The following is an 18,134-nucleotide window of genomic DNA, read 5'->3' as shown; positions in this document are numbered from 1 at the left end:
TTTGCCCACTGGTGTAATATTCTAAATCATGGTAATAAAGTAATTATGATGAAGTATTCTGTACTGCTGAGGACATGGGACTTCAAATTTTTACCAGGATGTGAACAGCCAGCATATTTTCAATGAGAACATACAAGCTTGCAAGCTGAGTTTTAAAGAAGTAGATGTGTGCGAAACTTATTGTAAACATTAGGTCAGTTCCTTTGACTTCGCAGAGAAATACACCTGGAAACAAAGGTTTGCATACAAGGTCAATATTTGTGGAAAGAAGACTACTAGACTTACTCTACTAACGATTTAAATGAAGTTGCATTCCATGCACGTTTGCAAAGTGTCAAACAAGACGTCTTGTTTACCGTTGAAATGTTCCTGAAGCTATACATGCCTACTTACAATGAAGATAAGAAATTCACATACTGTTGGAAATTGATAAAGATCTGATTCAGTTTAATGAAGATTTACAAAGATAATGATGGTCATGAGATTGGATTAAAGTGTCTGCAAATGCTTTTCGTTAGCTTGAAAATAGTTTTATCTGAACCATCCAAACCTTCGAACTTCACTATATGGTTGTAGTTTCTGATGGCATATCTTATAGCATCTTTGTCATTTACTATGGTTATTTTTGACTCAATAGGAGATAGAATAGTTTTGCCATAAATACTGTTCAGAATGAGCTTTATATTTTCTTGCAAAGGATTTCCTTCTTTCTTATACTTTAACCTTAACTCAAAAACTTCTTTACTTCATCTCTTATTCTAATATCTCTGTTTCCATCGTAATAGTATCCTTGCAACACTTCACATTTGACACCTTGATATTTTATGAGGTCTTGTAATGTTTATATGGTCAACATACATTAAACAGGCAAGTGTTTGAACTTCTGGAACGTTAAGTTCTGGATTTAGCTCAGGGTCACAAACTATTAAAGGAAAGTGTCTATGTATTCCAATCTCTGTTATCTTAATGAGAACAAAGAAGCGCTGACATAAACTTTTCACCAATGGGTTCCTTTTGGTCGTCATCGAATAAATGTCTCATGAGATACTCTGTGCTTAACATCTCATCCTTCAATACTTTTGGAATTCCTTCTAAAGTATACAATCTTGCTATAGCGGATGGATATAATGAAACAGCGTCGAAGTCAGCAATGAGTTTCTTTTCGCTCTTTTGTTTCATGTTATCTGACAGCATACATCTTCCACCTTGAATACAGCGTGAAATAAATTCTCTTGGTTTATTTGAGAGGTCATAAAGATTTCCATTCGGAAGTACACTCTGTTTCTCAAACAATTTGTTAGCAATAGAACAAATACTAACGTAGTCATATACGTTTAAATCAAACTCTTTCAATATGTCATTGCGGAACTTAACAAAACCTTCTCTTAAAATTCTTACATCTTGTTTGCAGTAAAACGTGCTATATTTTTCTAAGTCGAAATGGTTTTCATCTATTCTGCAACCTTTGATGGAATCTATGTTTTCATGAATGTATCTGCATCCTGGATAAACTTACATGCTTCAGAAATGACACCAGTTCTGTTGTCATTTGCTAACAAAACTGCTGTAGTAGTTGTATGGAAATACTTCTTTCGGTCCTGTTTGTAAGTTAAACATAGCAGGAAATAGTTTAAGCTTCTTATTTATAACACTGTAAGAGTCTTTTATAATAATTGCCCGTCCTTTATATAAGCCAGTTATTTGCATTGTTCGTGAACCTTTAATGATGGGAGTTCCTTTCACTTCTGTCATGTGTCTTAAGATGAAGTTTATATCATAGCTGAGGTTATGGAAATATATTAAACTCTTGTCAGGAAGTCGCTCCAAAAATTCTGTTGCACAGTTTGACCCCAAATGCTTTCACTCACTGAACCATCTTCACTGTCGTAACAGATGTTAAAAGCTTTATGAAAGCCATCCGTACTACACTCAAAGTCAGCAAAGAAAACGTGCTCAGGAATGAACTTACATTTAGCTTTATTTACTTCTTTTGACTCTGCTTTCTTCTTCAGTTGTACACAATACTTTGGAGCATATGTCAAATCTTTAAATGGTGCAAGGTTCTGTTTATATAAGTCAGTCGTATATGTGAAAAGTTCTCCATAAGAAATAGGTTCGAAATATTTGCACTCCACAATGTTTTCATAACATCCCATAGCGGTGTAGTTCTATCCATGCGAACTACATATTTATCTTCTCTCTTTGTATAAATCTTCATCTGTTTCTCAATGTTCATTCCACCACAAGCTTTGAGAATTTCTTTATAGTTTCGAATGAAGTATGTTGTCATTGGAAGTCTTTCATTTAGCATGTAGTGGTCTTCAACAAGAAGTAAGTCAATAGTTCGAGCAGTTTCACATTCTTTTGGTATGTATCTCTTTATTTCATTATGTCTTGAGTCATTGAAATAACCAATGGTAACATTAAATGCTATACCTGTTGCGTCAGAAATTTCTTGTACTTTACTTTGAGGAAAGTCTCTAACACGAATGACTTCTCTCATGTGGTCAATAGTCTCTCCATCTACTCCAGCCTGAATGCAAGCATAAACGAAACAATTGTCTTCTGTCATAAGTGTTGCAGTTCTTTTGTTCAGTTCATTGAAGATTTGGTAGCGCTCAAGATTTATAGGTAATGTGCAAAGATACTTCCAGAACTGACCGCTTCTCTTCTTATAAAACTTCTTTTCACCAAGGATTTCATTTCCAAAGTCATCTATATTTGTTTATCCTGTTTGTTTAAGAGCTTCAAAATCTTTTCTGTCTTTGTCAGTGTGCTTTCATCTCTATATGGTCGCTTCTTTGGCTTTCCTTTCTTACATCTGACATCGTTAAGCCTTCATATTCTGTTAAATCATACATCTTTATTTCGGTAAGATTCTTTATGTTTGTCAAGAAGAAGTCATAGTGCATTTCAACAATACCTGCAGCATTTGCTTCTATCTCTGATATAAAGTTCTCCTTCAAGAGCTGATGTAGTAATGTTCCAATATTATTGAGGTTTAACGTAGAACATTCATACTTTCCACCAAGTTTATAACATACCATCCATCTCTGTTGGAGTTTATTTTAATCTTCTCTAAGAGTCTCATGAAAACCTTACCGAAATGTTTGTGTAAGTAGTCTCTGTTTGGTTCATCTAAAGCTTCGATGTTAAAGTCAATGAGTCTATTGCCTGACTTCACATTTCTCTTCCTATTCTCTTCATCTTTCTTTAACCATCTCTCACCTTCTTTTGGTTTGTCGTCAATGGAACGAATGACATCGTTAGCTTTGCGAACTTGTTCTATAGCGCTTTAAACATCTCTCTTCTCTGTTGTTTCAGTGTGTCGTCTCTCTTTCGTGTTTCACCAACGTTTGCATTTGTTATGTCAAACATTTCTCTTCTTACTTCATGAGGTACTGAACGTCTATGATATAAGTCAATAGCAATGTCATTTAAAGGAAATGCTCTTGCATGGACTTCGTCCTCGCCGCGTTGCGGCTTTATGAACTCATGAATTCTATCATAACTTATTGCACCATTATAGTCATTGAGGATGTCAGCGAGTGCTTTTTTGTTTGTTGCGTAATGCTTTGCAACATCTATATTAGCTTCTGTAAGAAGTTGTTTTATTTCCGAGTGTTCTAACTTAGACAACTTCCGATACATCTTTAGTAGGAAATAAAAAAATATTTTTTGAAAAAATTAGATTAGATTTTTTAAGTTATTTTTCAAAATAATTTAATATTTTTATTTTAATGAAACACATGCAAGATTGCAAGTTCTTTTCATACAATGCTCTCGCTAATGCCATCAAGAATGAGTTCAATAATGCTTCAAATGTTAATGTTATCTTTAACAAGAAGTTTGTGAAAGAATCTAAGTTTGGTCAGTATGTCAGACCATTAGCTATCGTCATTGACCGCAAACGTTATACTTCACAAGAGTTAGCAGTAGTTTTGAAACAAAAGAGTTTCTTCGTGAATGTCAAAGATACTCATTATACTGTCATAAAGAACTCTAACATTGACTTCTTCAGTATTGCTATGAACTTTCCGAACAGAAAGAATATAAGAAGGGTGAAACAAATGTGAAATATTATCCTTCATCTCTGAAGACAATAACGAACAAAAATGTTATACAGAAATTCTTACCAAAGGTTGAAGAAGCTTCTATTGACATTGACGAAGGAAGTGAAATGGTTGAAGAAAGATAGACCCCTGAAGCTATTTAAGCAAAAATATATTTTTGGTTAGTCTTCATATCGATATTTTACAACAATTCCCCAATGTATAAACTTTTCATACGCTTTTTCATAAGCTTTATATACCTTCAGAAATTTTGCATAATCTTTAGAAGCATTTAGATATTGTTTAAATGCTTTGTATGTCTTCAGAAATTTTGCATAATCTTTTACATGTTGTTCGTTCTCTTCTTCTGTCATGAGTTCCGAATATTCTAAATTCATGTTCTTTCATATGAGATAAAATTTTATAAAAAAATAAAATTAGCTTAGATTTTTTTCATTCTTCCTCTTTGAAGTTATCGAAATATTCTGTTATTTTTTCCTTCAGTAATGGTAAGTCTTCTTTGAATGTAAGTATTGTGCAACCTTTGATGTCATAGTGTGTTTGAGGAAGAGTATTTTGACAATTTCCTTTATTTGCTCATTCGGTGTCATTGAAATCGGTAAGTTTTCACGATAGAACCAGTTTCTGTCAGATTTATATATCTTAGCTAAGTCGTAAAAGCTCTTGTTGTTTCTTCTCACTAAATGCAACATAACCATATCTCTTCTTCTTCTTTCTCCATCTCTTCAGTATATATCATATACTTATAACTCTTTTCCTTTCCTTTTGGTACTGAACGCGGTATTCTTTTCTGTATGCTTTTGTCTTTGGATTCAATGACTTCATCTTTTGCTTGAAGTTTCTTTTCCATCTCTCCACGTTCTGCTTTATATAGTTCATCTAACATCATGAAAATATAACAAGCATAACGAGGTGAAGCCCACATTGCTACAGCGTTTACTAAAAGTCTATGAACATAATAACCTTTCAAACCAGGAGCCAAATTCTTGCGATTTTCGTACGGAATCTCTTCTCTCGGTTTTCCGAGGGAAGCAATCATATGAGGAAATTCTTCTAAAAGTTCTTTTGTCTGTTGGTTTTCAAACCAATGATATGCTTGCTTTGTAGAACGAAGAGCATTCATTATACTTTGCATTTGGTACATGTCATCTTTGACCGAACGAATGAGGCGAAGTTGTTTGTTATATTGTATGTACTCGTATTCTTCATTTATGGCTTCATGAACGATAGCAATTGTTGTGTTCTCTAATGTTGTCATTACTGTCTTTACATACAAAATAAAAAAATAAATAAAATAAAATTAGCGTTATTTTTTCTGAGATAAACACTATTTCTTCACAACATTAAATTTTATCCTGTATGAAATGACTTTAAAAAGATTATTGACTGACTTCGAATACTATCTCATTGACGCACTGACAGACCCTCAAAACTGTGTTGAAAGTTCTTTAAGCTTTAAGATTGAAGGTACGACGCATTTTGTCTTCACTTACGTATTGAAAGAATATGACCGTTATCATAACGAAGTGAATCAAACACTAATAAAATTTGTAGATAAAAAATTGGTTAACAATGAATATTTTAAACGTGAAGACCCAAACACTGCTGGAGATGATGAAGAATACAGACAAGTTATTGAAAAAAATAACGCAAGATTAGATGCAATAGAAAAGAAGTTTAATGAATGTCTTACAAACACGTATGAATATCTTATGCGGTGGGAAGCCAGATGGAAATAAATTTACGTCAAATATGCAATTTATAAAATCTTATGTCGACAGGCTACGTAGCACAGTGGTCTAAGGTGGTGTTATGGGGGGTTAGGGTCTGTGGTTCGAACCGCGACAGCGCCGTATTTTCTTATTTTCTTTGTTTGTCTTGTTTGTCGTGAATAAAAAGTGTCATAAAAGTGCTCTATCTTCCACGGGAATAAATAAAAAATTTACTTTATTTCTTCTTTATTTCTTTGTTCCCGTGGAAGAAGGGTTTTGCTGTTTTTCTCAGCCGAAATCAATGATTTTTTCATTTTTGGAATCCTTAGCGAATGAGGAATCTTTTCTCTCGTGGAAGCTTTGACCAAAAATATAATTGAGGTGAAGAGGTGAGATCTCACCTGTTTTTTCACCTCTTTTTTCACCTCTTTTTTCACAAGCGTTTTACATGAATTGTACGATGTATATTTGAAATCCTAAACAATTTCGTAGCTTCTATTTCTTCTGTCAGTATGTCAAAAGTTTTAACAATACCGAAGGTTTCTTTATACTTCTTCTTGACGTCAGACAGAAGGAAATCTTCTGCTGTTGGATAGTTTTTGTTCAGAAATGCTAACATGTCCATTTTATCTTCTGCTGGCTTTTCTGCTTCTTTCTTTAAGTCTGCATAGTCGTTTCGCATACGTTCTATCTCTTTGACTGAGTAGTTATATTTTCTTATTCCTGCTTTACATTTTGAACATTGCGGGTTCATTTTTGCGTTATACATTGAAATAAAACCAGCTAAAACAACTAAAGCGTCAATTGCTCTCTTCATCTCAAACATAGCGGGTCTTATTTGTTCGTTCCATACTTTGCCTCTTCTATCTTTATCTCTTATTTCCCAAACACATTTTGCAACTAATGAAACAAAGTTATCGTAAGTCTTAAACTCCTCAGATTTATATATGTCAGAAATGTTTTTATAAACCATGTCGCAATCTTTGTCCATAACTTTATGGTTGCAATGAAAACCAAGGAATTCATAATTTACTTTACGTATGAACTTCTTTATTTCTACTGAATCAGTAACTTTAACTTCAATTTCGTCGAATTCAGGAATAGTTAGTTTTTGCTGTTGGATTTCAGGCAATTTGGGTAAATGGTCAATAATGTCCTGCATTTCATAAAGATATTCTTCATTTTCTTCATCCTGTGCGGTACAGTCTAAATTACTTGTTAAAAGTTCTTGCTTTATTCTTTGTATTTCTGTTTCGAAAGTAAATGAAGAAGGAATGAAGTTTTTCATCTCTACTAACATAGATGTTGGATTCATGACTAACGAGTTTGGTGCTGTTGTTTGAATTGTTGTTGTGCCGATTGTTGAAATCATATCTTTTATACAAAATAAAAAAATAAATAAAAATAAAACTAACTTTATTTTTTCTGTCTTAAGGAAATTCATGAAAATTCACGGGGGTGAAAAAACAGGTGAGATCTCACCTCTTCACCTAAACATTCTCGTCAAATACAAAAAAATACAAAAAATGACACTTTTTCATTAGATAACTGTTATTTTTTGACGAAGTGAAGAGTAACACTTCGTTCATTTACTCACAATATTTTTGTACAAAACGACCCCAAACTTTTAACTTCTTTTCTGCAGCTTCAAATGCTATCTTAGCGAGTTCATATTTTCTAAATTCTCTCTTTAAATCTTCTTGTTCCCATTGGTCTAGTTCGTATGGAGAATCTCTATAACCATAACATTTCTCACGTTCATGTTCTAATTGTTTTCCACATTTTTCCAACTTCTTGTTCGAACAAAGGTTTAGCATTCTCTACTGTATCTTCGAGTTCTTCTTCATCTAACTTCTCATGAACTTTCTTGTCTATGGAGTCCATAATTTTTCCAACTGCTATGCAATATTTTGGTGAAGCCCACATTGCTATATAGTTTATAAGTCTTGGGTCTACATACGTTCCTCTAACCTGTTTGATTTCATCAGGAATTCCTGCATGAATTTTGTATAAAAAGCAACCGCCGGAATTCAGACGGTTGCTATATTCTTCACAAAATGCCTTATAATACTCTTCCAGGACTTATTTTCCAACAACTTTCTAAAGTCTTTCCTAAACTGCTGACACATATTTGTTGCATTAATGTAACCATCCTTGTCTCTACGTAAGACTTCAATACCGTTATAAGTGCCTTTTGTGAATGTTTCGCCATTAGATTTGTTCGTGAATGTTTTTGCTTCGACTGACATTTCTGTTCTTACATACAAAATAAAAAAATAAATAAAAATAAAACTAACTTTATTTTTTCTGTCTTAAGGAAATTCGTGAAAATTCATGAAAATTCGTGAAAATTCATGAGGTGAGAAAAGAGGTGAGAAAACAGGTTAGATCTAACCTTCTACCCTAAACATTATTTTTGGTCTTTTGTGAAAATTCATGAAAATTCACGGGGGTGAAAAAACAGGTGAAAAAACAGGTGAGATCTCACCTCTTCACCTAAACATTATTTTTTATTTTTTCTATCTTAAGGAAATTCATGAGAATTCATGAGTTTTTGACGAAGTGCAAAAGTTCACTTCGTGTCATAATGCAAAAAAATAATGCTGAAAACACACAAAATTCATGAGTTTTTGACGAAGTGCAAAAGTTCACTTCGTGTCATAATGCAAAAAAATAATGCTGAAAACACACAAAATTCATGAGTTTTTGACGAAGTGCAAAAGTTCACTTCGTGTCATAATGCAAAAAAATAATGCTGAAAACACACAAAATTCATGAGTTTTTGTGTGTTTTAGACCATGTTAGAAAACAGGTGAGATCTCACCTCTTCACCTAAAATATATTTTGTCTGATTTACATCTAATGAAAAAGTTTAGAAGAATTTTCTTATTCTTTCTGGCATATTTTTGTCTTTCCAGTACTCCCGCTCTAATGGTCCCAGATGTGTTGGCTTTGACTCTCTCAAGTTCTTAGATGGTATAACATCTTCAACACCTCCTTCATATCTTACTTTATAAGTGTCATCGTTTATGTTGTAGTCAAGTATTTCAATAACCACTCCGCTTTGCTTCGTCAATGGTTTCAGCAAGTTTGCCATTACTACTTTCGACTAATTTATGTCGAGGATAAAACGCAATAGAGTCGTCGGCAGCTTTTATAAGATATCCATTACCTTGCGTAGAGTCTACGATATAATAATTTCGACTTAACCTTAAACGTTTCTTTGTCAACGGTTTGTCGTCAAGAACTACACGAACTTTTGTACCAGGAATGAGGGTAAATTGTGTTGAATTTCTGATATTTTGTGTTTGACTTCGTTTCTTTTGTATATACTTTTCTTCTTGTTGTTGTGTCATTGAATTTGGTGTATGGCCTGTTGTAGAATGCGTTGAGGAATTATATACTTCGAGAAAATGTTTCATTGTTTCTTCGGTAAAGTCTCGCTCTTGGTTTAAATCTCTGAGCGTCCTTATGAAGCGGTTTATGATGCCGAGTATGTTATGGTTATGGTCTTCAGTAGTGTAGTGAGTTATGTTATGCTTAATGAGAAATTCTGTGATTTCATTGCTGAGGTATGCACTGTCTTGGTCTGATGTTAAAGTACTTGGGTTATGTTCTGCTACAAACTTTTGTAAAACTCTTAACACTTCACGAGTTCCTTTATTCCTCATTGGATATGCATATGCTTTACGAGTGTTAACATTAATGAAGATGAGGAATGGGTTATGTCCTCCTTTTCTGCTTTGAATGAGAGTGTCAAATTGGTATGCGTCAGGAGCGTTGGAGTAAATTGGTAAAAAGTAGTCGTAAGGGTTTATTTTTGTTTGATGTACAACATTTTTGTCAAAGAACCTTTTCACTTCAGCTCTGTTAGTAAATCCCCAACTCTTTGCAGCTTCATTGAACTTCTTAAATGACCTCCATGGATGTTGTTCGAATACTTCTTTCAAGCTCATTTATGTAAAGTTAAAGAGTTTAACCAACTCGTATCCAAGCGTGCATTGTTATATAAGGAGGCATATAATCTTTTCCATTACCTGCTGGGTCTGTAATACCAGCTACAACATGCGTATGATTTCCTGCAGTTCCACAGAAAATACCTGTGCTAACATCTTTGGGTCATCTGAGATATCATATCTATTCATTCCCATCTATCCGAACCCGCTGCAAGATTTATATAACCTCTTTTTGTTATTGAATGTGAATGGTTTCCTTCCACAGATGTTCTTCCACTGAACCTATGCATATGTGAAGGAAGGTTTTCAATACCTATTTTCTTTGAACCTCCCATCTTCATTGACTGCGTATTAGTGTAGAATGGAAAACTGTCAACTACTTCATACCATCTACCACCAAATAAAGTGTTTGGATTTATTGGATTCATAGACGTATAAACAGCTCCTATAGGATATATTAAATCATATATGCTCATAATCTATAAACATATTCTAAAGAACTTATGTCATTAAATACCATTTGGAATGTATCTCCCGGATGAAATGTTGCATTTGTTCCACTTTTATAATGTAATGTTAGTTCAATAGAATTATCCAAGAAAAATTCAAAAGTATCTGGTTGAAGACCTCTAACAAATTCAAATGGAGTTGCTGGTTTACCATTTATAATTTCTGTTGTAAATGTCATTGTATCTGGTTTCGAAAATTTCTTTGTTAGTTCTGCATCCACATAAGTTTTATCTGCTTTTTTATCTAACATTGCTGGTAGTTCATGTGTTTCAAAGTTTCTGACATGACCTTCAATGTTCATACATTTACTATTTAAGGAGTTTAGTGTATCTTTTACGCTTGTACTTGGATTCTCTAAAGGTGCACTTGAACCAAGGGTATAGTTCAATATTATGTCGTCTGCTCTAACAGTAGTGAAGGATTTATGTGTATGGTTCTTGTCGGCTTTACTGTCTAATGTAGCTTGAAGTTCATTTATATCGGAGATGCTGTGTTTATGAGATTTCAAAACTTTGTTCATTGCTTCGAGTTCAACTTTGTCAGCTTTACTTTTAATAGCATCTTCAAACGTTATTTTTGACTTAACTCTCAAAGTAAATCTTGGTTCAACTAATACACCGTTAACATTGAAAGTAGAGGCATAAATTTCACCGGTATAACCAAATGCTTCTGGTGCTTTAGCTACATCATACTGTACAGTACAGCTTATGTCATAACCTTTAGCACGAATGTATTTATATCTTCTTTCATTAACATTTTTTGTCTTCGCTTCATCACTTCGTGTTAAATATCCATGGTAGTCCGTTATAATCTGTTCGTCTGAAGTTATATAATGAACATGGTTTTTATCTGCTTTACTATTTAATGTAGCTTGAAGTTCATTTATATCGGAGATATTGTGTTTATGTTCTTTATCTGCTTTTTCGGCTAATTTCTCTTCTATCTCATTTATTTCAAGTTCATGCCTACCACCACCTCCCGAAGAAGTATTTTTCTTCAGCTCTTGAAGAACGTCCACTTCGCCATCTTTGGTGTCAATAATGAGACTTTGAGTTAAAACCTTTCCTGTCTTAATGGATGTTTGTAAAACTTCTTCTTCACCGTGTTCGGGGTCATGGTCGTCATCATATCTTGTGAAATCAGAGATGTTGTCATACATTAAGCATATCTGTCTCAAAAGTTCTGCTATTTGAAACTGGAACGAAAGATATACAGAACTTTCATCATCTCCTAAAGTCAAGTCTGCTTTCTTAAGTATTTCTTGAATGTATGCAATGAGAACAGAGTACCTTGGAAAATATTCGAACAATATTTCATTAGCTGTTGGTTTTGGTGGTTCTTCTGGAGTTTCTGCATCTCTTGACTTCAATGCTCTTGCTCTCAAAGACCTAAATGTTAGAGCACCGGGTTTTACAAAGGACTTTATAAATGCTTTAATAGTTCCTGGTAAGTTATTGTTAGCATTAAGTAAGTTCCTTATGCTTCCATCATGTACGTCCATAGCACTATGTAAAAATCTATACTTTTCTTGTAGTCAGCAATAGACTGACTGTGATTTTTTAAAGATTTGTCAATACCTTTAAGCCAATCTTCATGCATGTCTGATACTGAGCCAAGAATATCATTTGCTTCCTTTAGTGTATTTTGTGCTTCTCGTAAAGTATCCAATCCCGTACGTGCATTGTTTGCTATACGTCTTACAGTATCTATTTGACTCCTTGTTTCTTGCATCCAACCAGATAAAGTTTTAATAGTATCCGAACCATTTGAAATGAAGTTCAAAGCATTTTTAACGTCATCTAAAGCTTCTTCACCAAGTACTGCCCATATCTTTCCGATTTGGTATTGAAGAACTCCATATGAAGCAGCTGTTAAACCAGTATTTATAAGGTCCCATATCCATGATTTAGCAGTTTTTCCATCCTTTCCATCCAAACCGTTTTCGCCTTGAGGTCCTTGTATTCCTTGTATTCCTTGTATTCCTTGTGGTCCTTGTATTCCTTGTGGTCCGGTGTCACCCTTCTCTCCTTTCAGTTCATCTTTATGTTCGTTATAATATTCTAATGTCATAAGGTGTACATCATTACTGCTACCAGCAACGCCGAGAATTTGTTTCTCATTCATGACTAAATTCTTTAGGCATTTAATGTTGTCGTCAAATCGAAAGCTTTTTAACAATTCAATGAGAACATTTAATACTTTCACTATTGAGGCATCTACTGTAGAATTTATATATTGCACCGTTCCATCATTTATGATGGGAACCTTGCTTGTTGTAATGAATGGGTCATAAGTGTTAAAAGTATCGAAATCAATGACTTTTTTAGTTTTTCCATCGTCAATGACTAAATCATTGCCTTCAATGGTTAAAGTTGAGTTTTCGTTTACTAGTTCATGTGCTCTTCTTGCTTCATTTGTTTCATACGCATATGCAGCAATAGTCATATTTTAATGAGAATAAAATGTTGTTCTATTTGCAAAGTACAGACCCAAACGAATACGGGACAGTAAAGCTACAAACAAACTTAGGTCTTCAGAATGAAGCGCTTGCTTTCAGAATGGTTGACTTTAATACTATTGCTTCATTCGTTATAACTGACGAAACAGATTTCATAGAGATTGAAATAGATGACAAAAGAAGTTTTATAACATTTCCTAACAGAGCAGAGTATAGAATAGATAAAATTGCTGGAGTCATAGATACTCTCATAAATGAAGAAACTATTGACAACATAGATGTCGAACTCTCTTCTGAGGGAACATTGAAGTTCAGTAGCAAGAAAAGAGTTCAAGATAACACGAATGAGTCATAGAGTACAACTTCTTTTAGAGCATACCATATGACATTTCCTTTGAAAAGTGTTGACAAAACGATTGAGATGAATCTGTTCCATACGTATGTTATGGCAATTGTTTATACATTGAGTCTAAAATAGCTAATGTCACAGGTATTTCAGGAGTTAATAGTAAAGGTTCAGTAGAATATAAATCCTTCTGTTATGCAGTCAATTCAATGTTCATTCCAAACGTTCCTGTCATAGCAACTCATTTAGGTAAATGGGTTCGCATTAGTCCTCATAATTTGAAAGACATGCAATTCAGACTTGTTGACTTTCAAGGAGAGCCTGTAGAACTGAAGGCACCAGTGCGAATGACTGTTGAAGTTGACTTTTTAGAAAATATTAAATGCAACAGCTTACAAGAGAACTCAGAGCTAAAAATATAAAGTATGAATGTTATGTATTAGGTCATGAACTTTGGTTGTTGCTGTTTGATGAAACAAATGAGTTAGTTATGTCAGTCAAGAGAACATAAAAATATTGTGTTAGTGAAAACTGCACCAAGTCAATAAGATTAGGTTTGCATTATGAAGATGAGTTCGATACTGTTGAAGAAGTTTTGGACAGATATTACAAATTGCTAACTTGAATTTTTTGACTGACGGCGCAAAGCGCCAAGATGGGCTCAAAGAGCCCTCCTGACTGCTTTAATTTACTAAAACATATTTCAAACAAAGCTTATAGTCAGTAGATAGTTTTGTATACTCGTTCGAATATTTATACTTAAACTCAACTCCTGTAGTTCCTGGTGTTTCAATGATGCGGATGTTACCTATTTTCATGAATATTGGCGTTTGACCACAGCATTCGATTTCAGGGTCGAGATAGTCAATGACACATTGTTTCCCTGTTATTCGTGAGATAACATTTTCAAGGTCCTCCTTTGTTAGAATTATTTGGTTCTTACTTATAAGATTTGTCAAAAGCTTCTTATCGTTTTGAGTAAAATTGTTTGGTATAACTGAAGAAGGTAATGGTCTACGTTATCTGAAGGATTTGTTTGAACATTTGTGTAAGGGTTGTCGTTGGCTTCTCTTGAAAGAACTTGGTCCAGTGGTGGATACTCTAACTTAACATCTGATGTAGCGTTAGCGTTTGAAGCTGTGTTTAAATTCACCGACTTAAGATCTGGTTCTTTTTCTTTCAAACACTCCGAACTATAGTTCTTTATGACAATATTGTTTGTCGTTCGTGAGTCAACATTTGATGTTGGTTCAATTGGAACATTAACGGCACCAGCTAAGATGGATTTGCTTCTCATTTCATATAGAATAAAAACCTTTTATATGTATGAAATGAACAATATACTCGACAAGGGTTTGAATGTAAAGCTAACGAATGAAAATATTGTTGAATTCACTGAGACAGGAGCTGTGTATAAAGATGTAGAACTACTGAACAAAAGAGCAAAGGGAAGAAGCAGGAACATGAACAAAGGGTGGAAGCCTATAAAAATTTATGTCAATGATGGCTCAGGAGGTTCAAACATAAAGTATGCAGAAAGTTATAGAGTTTATGCTCTCAAAGGTGAAAAGCCTTCATTTAAGAACAGCTATTCTAACGCATATCCTCAAAAGCTAACGGATGGGGAAGTGGATGATATGAATGAAGCAAAAAATATTAACAGAAAATGGCGACAGAGATGCATGGAATTTGGTTTACCATCAGTCAATTGAAGGTTAAATTTTAAAACAATGTTGGTCGTTCCCATGGAATATTTTTGACTTTAATGGTATTAGTCATGATATGAAATCTCAAGGTATGAACGAGGAGAGATGAGAGACTTATATGCTTCCCAAATTTCTTCAAAAGGTAATGTTTATACCTGACTGTTTCCAAATGAGTTCAATATCATAGCGTGAGAAACCTTGAAAGATAACGAAGTCAGTTATGAGACGTTTTTGTTTAAAGCAAGGAAACGCCATGTTTGCATAAGTATTGCTACAGTTAAATGGTAATGTCTGACTTTAGTTATGATGTTAGCTAATGGTGAGTCAGGCTTTGACACTAAACCTTTTCCGGCGAAGTCGTCACAAACGAGCAGAGTGTTTGAAGGATACTTTTTGAAGGGGTATTTTGAAAGTTTTGATAGAATGTAGTTTGTCAGTCGTTTCATATCGTAAACTCCTGAGTACTGACGTAAGTGGTGTTTGTCAATAATTCTTTCCATCTCCTCAGAAGTCTTTTGCATTCCTGACTGTATGAACTCTACGATGGCATAATATTTCCTCTTACGTCGAATGTAACGTTGAAGAAATTCAATGAGTTCACTGTCTGGAACTTTAACGACAGAGGCTTGAACTTTTGACATGAATGTTTTCGCTGTTGAGTCCATAGAGTCTGAAGTTGCTGATATAATGATTTGGTCATAATATGAGTCATTTCCTAAATTCTGTTATGAGTATATGACGAATGAGGTTAAATGTCTTACCTGAACCCATCTTTCCACAATAGAAATACACACCATTTGAACAGAACTCATAGTCCTTACTGAAAGGAAGAATGAGAGAAGAGTTAAGTTTGTCTGTAGTTTCATTCATGTCTTCATCTACGTCATGTATTAAATGCTTCATTTTATCTCCATTAAAAATGCAAGTCAGAAATATTCAGAACATAGCACCGAGTCTAACTGACAAGAGTATAAAGATATACTATGAACACGTTATGATGAAACCTACCAAAATTCAAGAAAGTCAGTATACTTATGAATATCCAAGACACTGGGTAGAGTATGTAGGAGGTGAGAAAGCTATTGAAATCAGACAGGTTCGAAGTATTCCAGCAGGAAGAACAATATTATTGAAGAACTTTAATGTTTTGAGGTATAATGATGAAACAAAGAAGCAAGATAGTTTTCCTGTTGCTGTGTATGTGAACTTAGATACAGGAGATGACATGAAAGTTTTTAATACAAAGCTTCAAACGGTAGTGAGAGAACAACTGACTGCGGAAGGGCATCCATTACCTTCAGAAGTTACCATAGCATATAATTTTGAAACAAACTCAATAGATTTTAAAGTCATCTCTGCAAAGAAGTCAGGTTTTACATTTAATGAAGCAGATGTATATTCGAATGAAAACTTCAAAGCTATTGCATGGTTAGATAATGACGATTGTTTTAAGAAAATATTTAAATACAGTGACTCAAAGATGTCAATAGATGACCTTCGTGGAATGTTACCATCGACGTTTACAGTTGAAGGTTCAGCAGGATTGCTTACAAGATTGTCAATTGGTGGTATTTGGTCTCGTGAGAACATTGTTATAAAATCCAGTATAAGTGAATTTGCTGAAGAATCTATATTATGTCTTTCAAACTACATGTATTCGCCGCCGAAGCATTATAGTATAACAAACTTTGTCAGTAAGTTTAACATAAGACTTGTCGAACCTTCTTCAATGAAAGATGTTGTGCTACCTAAAGATGGAAAGGATGGACTCATTATTGAGATGATTTTAATAGCATATTAAATGAGCTTGTTCTTGAAGGTCATTCATGATGAAATAACTGTTGTAGAAGATGTTAGCAATTGTTCAGACATTTTGAAGCGTATAGATGATATAAGAAAGAAGTTAGATAGACCGCAAAGCGGTGAGGGCGAAGCCCGTGAGAACGCTTATGTTTCATTGACTTTCTCCAGTAACGAGAACTTTTATGAGATAATATTGAAGAGAGATGATTTTAATATGGTGTAAATGGTAGCTTGGGCAGCTTTAGGCGCAATGGGAACAAAAGCATTAGCATTTGGAGCAAAAGCACTTGGAGCTTATGACGCAGTAAATAAAATGAGTGGAGGAAGGGTTTCGAAGACATTAGATGCAAATAAAGGGAAGATTGGAGGCTGGGTTGCAAAGAAGTTAAGATTAAATAAAATAGGGCTCATAAATAAAGCATCCAATTTGGTTGCGACTGAGTCAGAAAATGCTTTAGGAAAGGACGATGAGTTTGCAAAACACGCAAAAGACTTTAATGACCAGATGAAAGGTAAAACAATGCATTTAAATAGAGTCGATGGAACTAAAGAAAATGTTTCTTCTCCACCAGTAGTTCTTCCGTATGGTCCCTATGGAATGTATGGAAACCCTTACGAAAGACCATTTGACCCATTGACTGGTGGAAGTAATTGGTATCATTACGGACGAAGAAGAAAGACAGTCAAGTTGGAGACAGACGTGAAGAAAGCAACTAAAAAGAAACCAAGGAAGAGAGTTATAAAGCAATGAATTCAAGTGGGTGAAAAAAGAGGTGAAAAAAGAGGTGAGATCTCACCACTTCACCTAAATTTAAATGGATGTTTTCATACGTGTGAGGGTGGTGAGATCATTTATTTTTTATTTTATTTTTAAGTTTATTTTTATATAAATGACGAAAACTATTGAGATAACAAACTACAACGGTCATGAGTTCAAGAATTTGTTCTTCGTTCCTCGTGAAAATACATTCTATCAGATACGAGGGAGAAAGGGTAAAGTTAGTTTGAGCGTTTATGACTACAAGCATAATGGAAAGTTTATACAAGCATATGATACAAACGGTAAGCGTGTTTCATTAGCTTTGTCAAAACTTACAGGTATAAACTATGACAGTGATTTTGACCTATATGAAGAAGAAAGTGAGTCAGAAGATTATGAGCTGTTATATGAAGCACAGCAATGGGAGGAGTTGCAATACTTTTGTAAGTGAGAACGTTTATTTTTACAGTAGTGAAGTCGTTTGTGAAAACGTTAGTGAAGTGGTTGGCGGCTTTATAAATATTTAATGTTAAGTTGGTGTTGTCGTTTGTGTTGTAAAATATACGTTAACGGTTTCGTAAAGTGTCAAATTCACATAACAAGGGTAAGGTGGAACGCAGTGCCTCCGTACCCATGATATGTATACTAACTCACTGTGGTCCATCTAAAATTTGTAAACTTTATGACATAAAATTATATTATATGCAGGATCCCACCTATTACTTAATCTTTTTGGAATAAATGTTTTATAATATTTATCGATTGATTGTAATTTTTTGTATAAAAAAAGTTTTTTATTTATATTAAAAA

At 34.1% G+C, this 18,134-nt stretch overlaps 9 protein-coding genes and 4 pseudogenes across 13 annotated transcripts, besides 2 other annotated features; 5 read left to right on the top strand and 8 right to left on the bottom strand.

The window, feature by feature from the left end:
* Positions 1-17,975: part of a mobile genetic element that runs on past the window's edge.
* TVAGG3_0037870 lies at positions 735-1,752 on the bottom strand (annotated as a pseudogene). The gene has a single exon. A coding segment is annotated over exon 1 (1,018 nt).
* On the bottom strand, positions 4,753-5,331 carry TVAGG3_0037860 (uncharacterized protein; the record flags this gene model as incomplete). The annotated part of the gene is made up of 1 exon (XM_051220654.1): positions 4,753-5,331. The coding sequence occupies one exon, from the start codon at positions 5,329-5,331 to the stop codon at positions 4,753-4,755; it is 579 nt and encodes a 192-aa protein (XP_051105640.1).
* Positions 5,399-5,812, top strand: TVAGG3_0037850 (uncharacterized protein; the record flags this gene model as incomplete). Its single annotated transcript, XM_051220653.1, has 1 exon — positions 5,399-5,812. A coding segment is annotated over one exon (414 nt), but the record flags the coding sequence as incomplete, so codon positions are not given.
* Positions 6,219-7,157, bottom strand: TVAGG3_0037840 (organellar and viral DNA polymerase type B; the record flags this gene model as incomplete). The annotated part of the gene is made up of 1 exon (XM_051220652.1): positions 6,219-7,157. The coding sequence occupies one exon, from the start codon at positions 7,155-7,157 to the stop codon at positions 6,219-6,221; it is 939 nt and encodes a 312-aa protein (XP_051105638.1).
* On the bottom strand, positions 7,544-8,034 carry TVAGG3_0037830 (annotated as a pseudogene). The gene has a single exon. A coding segment is annotated over exon 1 (491 nt).
* TVAGG3_0037820 (retrotransposable element Tf2 155 kDa protein type 1-like family) lies at positions 8,833-9,741 on the bottom strand (the record flags this gene model as incomplete). The annotated part of the gene is made up of 1 exon (XM_051220651.1): positions 8,833-9,741. The coding sequence occupies one exon, from the start codon at positions 9,739-9,741 to the stop codon at positions 8,833-8,835; it is 909 nt and encodes a 302-aa protein (XP_051105637.1).
* Positions 10,214-12,375, bottom strand: TVAGG3_0037810 (annotated as a pseudogene). The gene has a single exon. A coding segment is annotated over exon 1 (2,162 nt).
* TVAGG3_0037800 lies at positions 13,359-13,474 on the top strand (annotated as a pseudogene). The gene has a single exon. A coding segment is annotated over exon 1 (116 nt).
* On the bottom strand, positions 14,011-14,352 carry TVAGG3_0037790 (uncharacterized protein; the record flags this gene model as incomplete). Its single annotated transcript, XM_051220650.1, has 1 exon — positions 14,011-14,352. The coding sequence occupies one exon, from the start codon at positions 14,350-14,352 to the stop codon at positions 14,011-14,013; it is 342 nt and encodes a 113-aa protein (XP_051105636.1).
* On the bottom strand, positions 14,980-15,426 carry TVAGG3_0037780 (protein of unknown function, DUF4106 family; the record flags this gene model as incomplete). The annotated part of the gene is made up of 1 exon (XM_051220649.1): positions 14,980-15,426. One exon carries the CDS (start codon positions 15,424-15,426, stop codon positions 14,980-14,982), a length of 447 nt encoding a protein of 148 aa, XP_051105635.1.
* Positions 15,756-16,562, top strand: TVAGG3_0037770 (uncharacterized protein; the record flags this gene model as incomplete). Its single annotated transcript, XM_051220648.1, has 1 exon — positions 15,756-16,562. One exon carries the CDS (start codon positions 15,756-15,758, stop codon positions 16,560-16,562), a length of 807 nt encoding a protein of 268 aa, XP_051105634.1.
* On the top strand, positions 16,788-17,315 carry TVAGG3_0037760 (protein of unknown function, DUF4107 family; the record flags this gene model as incomplete). Its single annotated transcript, XM_051220647.1, has 1 exon — positions 16,788-17,315. The coding sequence occupies one exon, from the start codon at positions 16,788-16,790 to the stop codon at positions 17,313-17,315; it is 528 nt and encodes a 175-aa protein (XP_051105633.1).
* On the top strand, positions 17,455-17,775 carry TVAGG3_0037750 (uncharacterized protein; the record flags this gene model as incomplete). Its single annotated transcript, XM_001284156.1, has 1 exon — positions 17,455-17,775. One exon carries the CDS (start codon positions 17,455-17,457, stop codon positions 17,773-17,775), a length of 321 nt encoding a protein of 106 aa, XP_001284157.1.
* Positions 17,776-17,975: a terminal%2Cinverted (terminal inverted repeat of Maverick-1B transposon ID:TVAGG3_0037740).
* Positions 17,976-18,134: the final 159 nt, after the last annotated feature.

The sequence above is a fragment of the Trichomonas vaginalis genome, chromosome IV (assembly GCF_026262505.1).
Source record: "Trichomonas vaginalis G3 chromosome IV, whole genome shotgun sequence".
In the NCBI taxonomy this organism is placed as follows: domain Eukaryota; phylum Parabasalia; order Trichomonadida; family Trichomonadidae; genus Trichomonas; species Trichomonas vaginalis.
The sequence above is the reverse complement of the archived record's forward strand: the minus strand, read 5'-3'. Positions and strand labels throughout refer to the sequence as shown.